The sequence below is a fragment of the Cupressus sempervirens genome, chromosome 5 (assembly GCF_028749045.1).
Source record: "Cupressus sempervirens isolate cs-2001-9-10 chromosome 5, ASM2874904v1, whole genome shotgun sequence".
Lineage (NCBI taxonomy): Eukaryota > Viridiplantae > Streptophyta > Pinopsida > Cupressales > Cupressaceae > Cupressus > Cupressus sempervirens.
In genome coordinates, this window is record NC_143122.1 from 225,443,756 (window position 1) to 225,455,929 (window position 12,174).

The 12,174-nt window shown below is 37.0% G+C and overlaps 1 protein-coding gene across 2 annotated transcripts in view; it reads right to left on the reverse strand.

Annotated features, from left to right (window-relative positions):
• LOC149555251 (uncharacterized) overlaps window positions 1-12,174 on the reverse strand; it is a 78,773-nt gene that overhangs the window by 48,095 nt on the left and 18,504 nt on the right. Inside the window, exon 2 of one of the 2 annotated variants that reach the window (XM_089829355.1) lies at window positions 2,721-5,840. The exons of the other annotated variant lie outside the window; for it this stretch is intronic. Within the exon in view, the coding sequence (XP_089685481.1) occupies window positions 5,791-5,840 (50 nt within the window). The 3' untranslated portion in view covers window positions 2,721-5,790. Of the gene's footprint in view, window positions 1-2,720; window positions 5,841-12,174 lie in introns of those variants that run through there. 2 annotated transcript variants of the gene reach the window in all.

Here is a 12,174-nt window from a genome sequence, read left to right on the forward strand (position 1 = left end):
AATGACCTCTACAAATGATAATGCAAGATATGTATTTTCCTATATTTGTGAGTCATAGTTTCATGAGAGAGAGAGAGAGAGAGAGAGAGAGAGAGAGAGAGAGAGAGAGAGAGATCTTACCCACTACTTATGTTCAGACAATACAAAAAGCAATGAGCATAAGGATGTGAATAAAGGATTAGTTTTGGTTGTTGACATAATTTACTTCATCAATATAGAGTTATATGCAACATGTGCAAATAAGTGCATATTTGGCAATGGCAAAGGATTTACGAATGCAAATATTGCTATCAAAAGTACTAGTATTATAAGGAAAAATAGAAAGTCTCGATGTCATCACTGCTCAAGAAAATAGATTGTCATATTCATCCTATATACCCAAAACTAACAAATAAGACAATTATGAAGGAATCGGGCCAGCAACCAAGAAGAAGAAATACTAAGTCACATGGTGGCTGAGACAGACTTTAACCAAAAAACATTTGTGAAGAGCATCGGTAAAACAACTCATGTAGCATAAGTCTTATCTTTTATTTGTGAAATACATTGAGTTTTGGTTCAAAGTTGGTGGTTGGTCATCGACACGTATTGAAACTACTTGAAGCTAACACGTGACTCCAAGGACCAATTTTCAATAGGCTAAGAATGTATTGGAGTAAAACAGAGAGCACCCATGGATTTCCAATCCAGCAATGGAGAATCCAAGTGTCATTGGCAGTTGATTCAAAAGCCATCATGCATACAAAGACGGCAATAAAACCATGACTGTAGCACCAAGGATGTACTACAGGGTGTCCATGATCGCACTTGTCATTTGAAAATAACTCAGATATCACCATCGGATTGAACCACAATGAAATTAAATACCCATAGTCTTGGTAGCCTCTTCTAAGATATAAAGATAGTATTTGGATTCTAGCACTAAAGATGAAATACCCCTATACATGTATCATTGAAGAAAGCACTATGACATTATCATAGCGGTGAGAGCTATTTGTAGGAGAAATTCAATTTGTCTTTTGATATGTTGTTCTAGTCAATGAAATCATACACAACGTCTCAACAAATAAAAAGCTCCGCTTCAAAGACAAATACATAGGCCATCAAATGTGTTGTGGAGGTTTAATATTGTGTTTGCTTCAAGAGGAAAAGGCTTCTTATTGGCTGTGTACATTACCCTCAGAAAAAGTATTTTACATTCACTTGTAAAGAGGAATAAGGAGCAAAAATATGGCTTTGTAAGACAAAATTCAAAAATAATATTGTAATGACAAATAAAAGCCTTCTGTTTATATTTAAGGCATGGAGATTTTAACTGCAGTTGATTCGTCCTTTATAATCATCTTTAAATTCCGTAAACAACTTAAATCTTAGATAACTAAGACTAGGTCATTTGTGGCATTATAAATTTGATCATCCTAGATATAGTGAAATATTTAATTGTTTATGTATCAATGTCTAGTTTGTCTCCATAACTTAGGAGTTAAAAGCACAATCTAGACTAGTTTGAAATTGCATTTGATCCATCGCACCTTGATTATTAAATTGTTGACGGTATAAGTGCAAAGAGTTTTATAAATTTGTACATGAAAATCTTCATTGTAGATGACTTTGTTACCCAAATAAGAAAGGCGCTGGTCTTTAGAATCATTAAAGTATTATTATTGGATTTATATTTGAAGTCGGCTAATCTATATCTTCCTTCTTACAAACATCAAATCCATTATTGACAAATATTATATAAAACATTCATTTAGTTCGAACATTCAGCATTCAACTTTATTTGGATCGAGTTCAAAGACTTTGTTAGCCGAAGAACTCACAAAGTTAAATTCGCTATAGAAAAGCTTTGAACCAAGCAATCAACGTTTCAGGTGAAGGACTATCCGCTTGGATGTAGCTAAGCCTAAAGTGCATGGTAATCAAGGTGGTTCTCATTTGTTGGCCATAACTGATTGTGGAATCCTATTGGAGAATTGACAAGCTCTTAGATTTCCAATCTGTGGTTTCGGGAACCAACACATTAATCCAATATCGGTAACATTAATCTCCTCAATCATTTATTGAAAAATCATAAATTTATTCATCTCCAGTCGGCTATGAAAATACTTCTCTAGGCAATAAAAAAGATTCTTGAGTATTGAACTCCAAACTTAATAAATTTCAAAGTTTTGATGATGGAATATATGTTGTGATATTGCTATCAGGATTTAACTGTGTAGTTTTTTAGTCAAACTCATTGACCCATGTTTCATGAATAGTGATTCACACATGAATCCATCTCTCAGAATAATTGAAACACTTAGCACTCATTGGAATACATGTTTCTAGAACATGAATTATGAAAATCGACAATATTTACCAAATAATTTTAATATTTTCCAAAGTAGTGCGAATTATTTATGAAGCTTTGCCGCAATTAATGTTATATATATTAAGGTCTGACAGGCAACACTTTATATTGAAAGTCATAATAATTGCTCATTTGAAAGAGGAGCCCCACTATATATTTAAATGTTGAATTAAAACCTTTGACCCCAGTAATCGCAGCTCAAAAATATTTCAATGGAAACCAAATCTGATATTTGTAATCTAAGAAATGATTGGAGGCCAATTTGATAATATATTGTCGATAACCAATTCTCAGAAAAGAATCAACATAAAATGTAATATTCATCAAAACAACATAGATTAAACAATACTTTATGGACACAGGTATATATTTTCAAAATAAGTATTACCCAATTTGAATTAAAGGACTTCAGACCTGCAGATTTATTTCTAATTGAGACTTCAAAGTTTAAGTACAAATGTGAATTCTGTCATGAGTCTACTCCCAAGAAGAACCAAGTTTCAGTCCACCTCCTTTGTCAAACTGCTGAAGGTTTTTCATCTCCAGAAATTTCTATTAATGTCATAAACATCAACTTTTTTATCAAACTTCAATAAATCATTTGAACATGCTTTGAAAATCCTCCTCTTCATCTTTAGAAGCCTTCTTCAGGAAGACACTTTACCTTCCAGCTGCCTATCTCTTGACCTTCCAATTCTTTCTCTTCATATTTTCCCTATTTTAATTGTAGACTTGAACTTGGAGGAAAAATAATTGTGAAGTAACTTTCATTTTATAATTTCATGTTGACTTAAAAGCTACTAAATAATTAAATTAAATTGTCTTTAGATCTGATATAAATTGACAATTTGAAATTCAATTATTTTATTAGCAACTTATGTCACAAAAAGGGGACATTGCAGTCCTCCCTCCTCAAGATTGTTTGTCCTCAAGCAATCAAGAATCTGCATACCAATACCAGGAGCGCATATAAACCTGCAAACAGCTTCATTGCTTCTCTGGAACAACTGATCTCAAAATCAAACCAAGCCATGTTGTGAAACAATCTTCTCAAATGCAGCTCATTCAACATTAAGATCCAGTTCCCAAGGCCAACAAAAAATTCTATCAACTCCTGATGTTTTCTGCCAAATGTCTATTTCCAAACTGTATATTGCAGCATAGTGACTATCCTGTAAGAGCAAACTGGAAGTTCTACAAATTACAAATTCTTCTTCTGAATGATAAAGAATCACTTTCCATAGAGATGTATGTAATCCATTGCAACAATTATCCACTTGCGAACTAAAAATAAATTGATGAGCATATCTTACAAAGCAATCAATGTGGAATTCTCCATTGGAAATTCCATATAATTATCAAGTTCACATAACTTCCTATCCTCTTCATATAAATCAGCAGATGTGTCGCACATCAAATCATTAGAAGGTAATTTTATATAAAAAATAGAAGGTTTAACATCATGCAAATTCAGATTACCAAGGCCAACAATATGGCACTAATGATGCTTTCTCCAATAACTCTGACATTCCTCCCTGATAGTCAAGCTGCTGCAATCCTTGAGTAACTTCTCTTTAAGCTTCTTATTCCCACTATGCGCCCAATGCTCCACTCTGATACAACCAGACACTATAATTCTGTCATTAGATGAGGCAGACCTGAATATCATTTGTGTTCTAACCATGTATTTAGTTGTTATTGTTACTGCAACACCTAGAAACTTCATAATTATTTTCATAGGGTAACCTTCAAGCTCTGAAGTGTAAGATGAAGACAAATGAACCAAGTGTGAAAAAATGTCACAAATTGGAGCATATCATAATTAGGATGACCATTGCTTTTGACAATCCATGCATAATATTCCCTTTAGGAAACCTCTTAATTTTCATAATCAGCTCTATAATACCATGACTCCCATGCTCATTCAGACTTCTCGCTATTACCATGGTGGTAAGGAAATTACTTTCCATATGCTTTTTCCATGTGAAAGTCTTCAAGTTATAAGGGAATATCATGTTTTTTGGGAAATCTTTAACAAAAAACACATCATCAAGCTTGGGCAAACAATTTTGAACTAGGTGATTCCTTTATTTTGTTTGCATCGCTAAAGTGATCAATCAAATCAAATGTAGTCAAAGAATTGCTGTCCACCATCATTAAATTATTTTCTTCATACCTTTCATGGATGACACCAAGAGACTCGTGTGTTTCTTCTTCTGGATTCAGTTGACCAACTTTGGATGTTGATCTACCAAGTGTACAACTACAAATTTCACTTGGAAGATCTGATATAGCAACAATCCCATGGCTGCAACTTGCATCATCTAGTGTAGGTTGATCCTCCAAACTCCAAAGATTAGATTCCTGATGTAACTCCTAATCCCTATCAACATATTGGTTCTCTTTAGTATGCAAAAAGATGGAATCGCTGTGCTTTATGTCCTCCTGAAATGGTTCATCAATACCCTCCACTATTTAATTGATCTCCATCTCCCTTGTACCCACGTCTTGTTCCTTGGTGGTAGATAAACTGACATCTGATTTTCTGATTTATTTAGAGAGAAATAAGCCATACTTAGCTGAAAACAAAGATTATGAACCTTATCTTCCTTGTCTTCCGCAAATTTGATGACAAGATCTCTAACCCTTAACAGCTGCAAGTAGTCTAACTTTATTTGTTCATATGCTTCCTCGATTGTTTGCAATTGAATCCTAGTGATTCCCTTTGCAACACCTTTTTACCTTTCCTCAATTTAAATGTTCCACATGAGATCTTTAATGTGTTTGTGAGATGCATCCATCCTTGTTAACAATTGCACAACCTTCTCCTCTATGACCCATAACCTGTCCTTCGGATCTTGCAATGCTAAAGCCCTTTGTCCAAAATCATCTATGGTACATGTGCTGTCACATACCTCATTTGATCAAGCTCAACAAAGTGACTTGAGCTGCCACCCATCAAAATATTTGATTTGTCTTCACCTTCTTTTGATTCATCTTTGTCAAGCCTCACATCAGCAAGCTCTATGAGTACCTCTTGTGTAGATGCCTCATATGTTTCTTCTTTATTGGGTTGGTTTGATTGCATGGTCAAGGCTGTTGTTATGTCATCATGTTCAAGGGACTCTTTGTCACAAGAAGATGCATGTTCTTCATTAGAAGTATCCTGGAATTCTAACTCATTCTCAACTTGAAATAGATCATCTTTAATAGGAGCAACTTTAGCGATTCCGGAGGAGGAAGGGAAAATGGTGTCATTGAAGCTGCAAAACCGCCTAGTCTCTAGTCTTTTCACAAATCTGCAATCACTGCTAGTCATGTGATGGCATCAATCTGAGGCTTTGCTAAAACATTTCTCATGTTGTCTATGATTCCACAGTTGCATGCCTTTCTACCAATGCATTTTCCAACTAGTATCTCACAAAAAGCCTCCTCCATTATGATTTGATATTGTTGACACTCTGTTTTGGATACTCCAGTTTGGCAACTGCATGAGCATATTGAAAAGGTTGTAGAAAATCAAAAATCATATTTGCTTTCTTTCAGGTAGTTATAAAGTTGAAGTACAGGAGTATGGAATGATAGAGCATTTGAGGATCTCCAACTACTTTGGCGTACATGTGTACAAGATAGGTAAGCAGTTGATCATTTTTAACTTCACCGTACACGAGTAGTGATGAGTGAGTGTTTGAGCAATTATTGATTGTCTAAGCACGATAAAGGAGAGGAAAAGAAGAGTGAAAAAAATGAAAAGTATTTCCCTACCAAATGCCAAACTAAAGATTAAATGGGAAAATCTAATACTAGTGCTTGCACCTGGGCAGGGTGCAAGTGTGCAGCTGATAGGGTTGGGGGTCGATATGCGTCATTGGCTGATATAGTTATCTGCTACCTTACTTCGCAGCTTTCCTTGAGTAGTGTATACGATGAGAATTTGGAGAATAACTGGCAATACTCATTTGCAGATAGCTAAGAGAAAGAGGGCTTTTTTATGCTGAGAACTGCATGAAAGGCCTGGTTACACTTATATTACTACATGTACAAGGTGCTGGAAATGATGCTAATTTTTTCGAAGCATCATCAGACCTGCAGTACTCTTCATTATTGCCTTTTCAAGATATTTCATATCTGTGTATTGACTTGACAGACGTAGGTAGATGAAAGTGTAATGGAAAATGCTGGATCTATTTCTACTCTCTACGATTATCAAGAAATTTTTATTCAATATTTCCACATCTTTTATTGTGTCAACTGGACCGTCTCAAGAAATATTTATAGAGGAAGTGGAATTTTTAGTCTTCTGTGATATGCAATCCTAAGATTTTATTGCTATGTAACTATACCATCATGGTTTACCCCATTTATTAGGCTGATAAATTCTGTAGAATATATTTATGTAAAGGACTATATTTAACATGGAAGAAACATGGTCACACAGCTTCTAAAGGATCAGCATTTCTTATTATCAATATTTGGGAAAATTAGTAATTGATATTTTCCATGTAATGATGTGTAGGACAATGATAGATAGGTTGCAACATTTGTGTAAAGGAGAATAAGGAAACAAAACCTATCGTAAATCATAGATATTATGGTTAAAGAAGAGAAAACATAGTCAATGGAAGAGAACAAAAGTACAGGTCATGGGATGAAATAGGCTATATGACATGCAGATGAAGATAATGTTTATGTTATTGTCCCTTAAGAAATAAACTATATGTTACATCATTGGAATTATACAATTAAAGAGAGGATCACCTTACTCATACGAAAGCAACTGAAATATTGTGTAGTGCATCTCAAGCTATAGAGATAAATATTTATAATTGTAGTTGTTTACAGTAGCATCTCAGAAAACATGAGTGGAAATCTAATGTCCGAAAGAATGGAAAAGCTGTTTGGTTGCGAATCAGATATCATTGTATTTCTATGTGGCTTCTGAAAGCAAGCAGTGACTTTTGTCTGCTTAAAAGGTAGTTATAGAGAATTAATTGTGGGTTTTGATGTCCTTATTTAAATTCTTGAACTTTTGTGGATCTATAGATAGTCTTCTTGAGAAGTTGTAGTTCCAATTTGTATCAGTAGCTGTTGCAAGGCATTGGATGAGGATATGTTCTTTGGTGCAGCAAACCCTATACACCAAGCCTATATTTCTTTATCTCAGAGATATAAGGGAACAATCATCATTTGATTTCTGAAATGTATGGGCAGAAATATCCATACTCCAAGCTTGTGCTTCTTTATCTCAGAAATGTAAGAGGAAAACCATTAGGTTCATCAAAATTTCTGGGCAGAAATAAAGGGTCCTGGTACAAGTTTGTCCACATATACAATTTACCTCTGGTTTTTTTTCATTTTAAATTTTAAATTACAGCTTTATTGGAACATTTCTACAATTTGGTGACACGTATTGTGCTTTACCAATGAGGACATACCAACTTTTCCTTTGCTAGCTACCACATTGTATCATTGGACAGATTCGCCAGTTTGCTATTTTGTGTCTCCAAGCAAGTAATTTTTTAGGACTAATACTAGCCACTCTGTAATATCCTCCCCTGATTTGAACTTTGACTTGTAGAAATTTAACTTAAGGAATATTGTCAAACACTTTGTATGCAAACTCATAAAGCTGATTTCCTCAATAAATTGCTTTCCAATGAGTAGATTTACGAACAACTATGAAGTGACATTAAAATGCATAATACACATCATAACATTTTCACAAACACTTGGCACACATTCAACAGTATATGAAAAATCTGGAAACTCTTTCAATCTGCTGATAAAAGGGTGATTTTTAAATGTAGATGTGCACTTACAGCTGCCTTAAAGGCTGCAACAACTATTCAGACTTGTATTCAACAATTATTATGCAAAGTATCAAAATTTGACAGAAGAAACCTGGAATTAGTTGCCGTAGTATTTTGCAGATGTAGTCGGCAGCCCTCCAAACTTCTAATCAGCCGGAAAAACAAGTGAACTTGATACCAACACTGTTCACGCCGTACTGTAGCAAAATACTGTTCATGCCGACTGTAGCAAAATACTGTTCATGCGGCACTATAGCAATAACTAACTTCAGATCTGCACCTCAAACCCTTGTAAATTTCTTTATGCGAACGCCCCAAATGAAACCCAATGTGTTTCCTGAAGTGAAAACACCCTTGATCCTCCTGACTGTGTCTTCCAACAGCGAAGAGATTGCTAGCAAAGAGGGATTCCGTCCTCCAAGCCCGATAATCAGATATCCAGCAACATAACATTAATCTTCATCCAAGCATACAAAAACAAGCTCTTCCATTTCTTTTATACTGTTCTCACAAGAGCTCAATCCTTCGTTTTCTCAATGTGGGATAAAACATAACTCCCTTTATGTACCTTATGTCTCCAATGTGTTATAAAAATAAAGGGAACTCTTTTAATTTAAATATTTCCCACAAACTATAGTCTATGCATTAATAAAGTTAAATATTTAAATTTAACTTTATAAAATGGCTTTATCAGTGCATAACAAATCTTATCAATGATAAATAAGTTTTCCTGTCGATTTTAAACAATTACCATCGACATACCACTGTGACTGAATGTCCGGCCATGTCCAAGATGACTTACTATAAATAGTAAGTATGCCCAAAGTTGCCCCAGAACCCCTCAAAAAGACCTGCAACTAAAACTGTCTAGGCCAAATGGCCTCTAAGCCCCTTTAATGTCCTAGTTAGCCTACGGGACTGTGGGGAAATAGGCTAACGACAACATCATGCTATGAATGCTAGAAAGGGGACATTACAGTCCACCCTTCCCAAAATTGCTTGTCCTCAAGCAATTTCAGCTCTGGATGCTGCAATATCTGCTCATTTTCCCAAGTAGCATCCTCAACAGGTAGGTTCCTCCACTTCACTAGATACTCCCTGATAGTCCTCCTGCGAAGCACCCTCTCCCTGGAGTCAAGTATGGCCTCGGGAACCAAGATAAGCTTCCCTCATCATCAAGAGATGGCAATACTACTGAAGGCACCACATTGTGACCCAATGCCTTCTTAAGGCGTGACACATGGAACACATTATGCACTTTACTGTCTGCAGGCAACTCCAACTCATAAGCTACTTCGCCCACTCTCTTGATTACTTTGAACGGTCCATAGTAGCATGGTTTCAATTTCTCTGCTCCACTCTTCTTGAGAGAGGACTGTCTATACGGCTGTAACATGAGGTACACCATATCTCCCACCTCAAAAGACCTCTCAACCCTGTGCTAATTAGCATATTGCTTTTGCTGATTTTGTGCTTTTTGCAAATTCTCCTTCAAGGATCGCATAATGTCCTAGCACTCTTGCAAAGTATCCTTGGCCTTAGGTACCCTGCTGTCCCCAAATAACAAATCCAAAAAATTAGGAGCATCATACCCGTACAGTGCCATAAAAGGGGACATTTGAATAGACATATGGAAAGAGGTATTATAGCAGTACTCCCCTAGATGTAGCCACTTCACCCAAGCCTTCTGCTCTCCTGCAATGTAGTTTCGAAGGTACCCCTCAACCCATTTGTTCACTATCTCTGTCTGTCCATTAGTTTGGGGGTGGTAGCTGGTACTCGGAGTGAACTCTGTTCCACATAACCTGAACAACTCCTGCCAAAAGTGGCTCATAAATCTGTTGTCTCTGTCACTGACTATGCTCCGTGGTATCCCATGTAGTCTAAATACCTCTCGAAAAAATAGTTCTGCTGTTTGTGCTGCTGAATATGTAGACGAAATTGCAAAGAAATGTGCAAATTTCATCAATCTGTCTACCACAACAAAGATACAATCCTGACCTTGTGCCTTGGGGAGGCCTGTGATAAAATCCATGGAAATGCTATCCCACTTCTTCTCTGGTATGGGTAGGGGCTGTAGTAAACCGCCCGGAAAAGAATGTTCTTGTTTGTTCTGCTGACACACAGGGCATTCCCTCACAAACTGAAGCACCTCTGATTTGAGTCCTTTCCAAGTGAAGCGCTCTCTCACTTGCCGATATGTCTTAAAGAATCCGAGATGTCCTGCCATTGGTGAATCATGAAATGCCCTCAAAATCTTCTGCTTCATAGCAGACCCGGGTACTAAATAAATCCTTTCCTTGTAGATGATCAAATCATTTACGACAGTGTATCGACTATCTTGAATAGCTCCCTCAATAATGCTAGATGCCCAACTATCCTTAGCATATTCTGCCAAGATCATCTCTCTCCAATCATCCATGACTATCCCAACAGCAAGCAAATGAGGCCTTCTAGATAAAGCATCTGCAACAATATTTTTCTTCCCTTTGACATAGGCTATGTCGAAATCATAGGCCTGTAATTTACTCACCCATTTCTGTTGCTTGTCATTAAGGTCCTTCTATCCAAGGAAATGTTTCAAGCTATTATGATCTGTTTTTACTGTGAACCGGCTTCCCACTAAGTACTGCCTGAACTTAGCTAGCACGTGCATGATTGCTAGCATCTCTTTGTCGTAGATGCTGTAGGTTCTCTCCACACCTCGTAATTTTCTACTCTCATATGCGATGGGATGTTTGTCTTGCATGAGAACAGCTCCTATGCCCTCTCCCGAGGCATCACACTGCAGCTCAAAGGGCCTGGTGAAATCTGGAATGGCTAAAACAGGACATGTACTCATCAGCTCCTTAAACCTGTCAAAACAATCCTGAGCCCTCTCTGACTACTTGAAACTATCTTTCCGTGTCAAATCTGTAAGTGGTGTTGCTATCTGTGAAAATCCCTTCACAAATCTGCGGTAGAACCCACAAAGCTCGAGAAATCCCTTGAGTTGTGAAGTGTTCCTCGGTGGTGGCCAATCCAGAATGGCCCTGATCTTGTCTGGGTCAACCCGAACACTTCCTGCACTAATAATATGCCCTAGATAGAGCAACTCTGTCATCCCAAACTCACATTTACTCATCTTGGCATATAATGACTCCCTCTCTAGAATACTGAGCACTGTATCAATATGATTCAAATGTTCCTCCCAAGTACGGCTGTATATCAGTATATCATCAAAAAATATCAACACAAACTTCCTCAACTAATCTCTGAACACTGTATTCATACAAGACTGGAAAGTGGCAGGTGCATTTGTCAACCCAAAGGGCATGACTAAGAACTCAAAATGTCCATAGTGGCATCTAAAAGCTGTCTTCTCCACATCCACCTCTCTAACCCGTATCTCATGGTAGCCGGATCTCAAATCAATCTTGGAGAAGTAGCATGCACCATGCAATTCATCAATAAGCTCATCGATGCACGGGATAGGGTATTGGTTCTTGATTGTCTTCTTGTTTAGCTCCCTATAATCAATGCACATCCTCATTGTACCATCCTTCTTCTTCACCAATACTACTGAAGAAGCGAAAGGACTTTTGCTTGGCCGTATGTGCCCCATGTCAATCAACTCCTTAATTGCCTTTTCTATTTCATCCTTACATCTCTTCGGATGGCGGTAAGGTGTGATGATAACTGGCTTAGCCCCTTCCTCTAATTCAATAACATGCTCGATTCCCCTATCCGGGGGTCTCCCTGGAGGTATCTCACCAAACACCTTAGTATGTTTGGTTATTATTTTTTGTACATCAGGTGGACACTCTTGTTTATGCTGCTCTGTCATCTCAGGAATTACTCTAAACTCTGTTGCCCACTGCACCTGATCATGTCTAAAGAAACTCTGCATCCGCTTGAGTGACACCACTCGAAGTCTCCCATCTGACAAACCTCTGAGCACTATCTTCTTACCATTTGCCTCAAACCTCATTTCCATTTTCTCAAGGTTAAATGTAAACTCTACCAGAGACT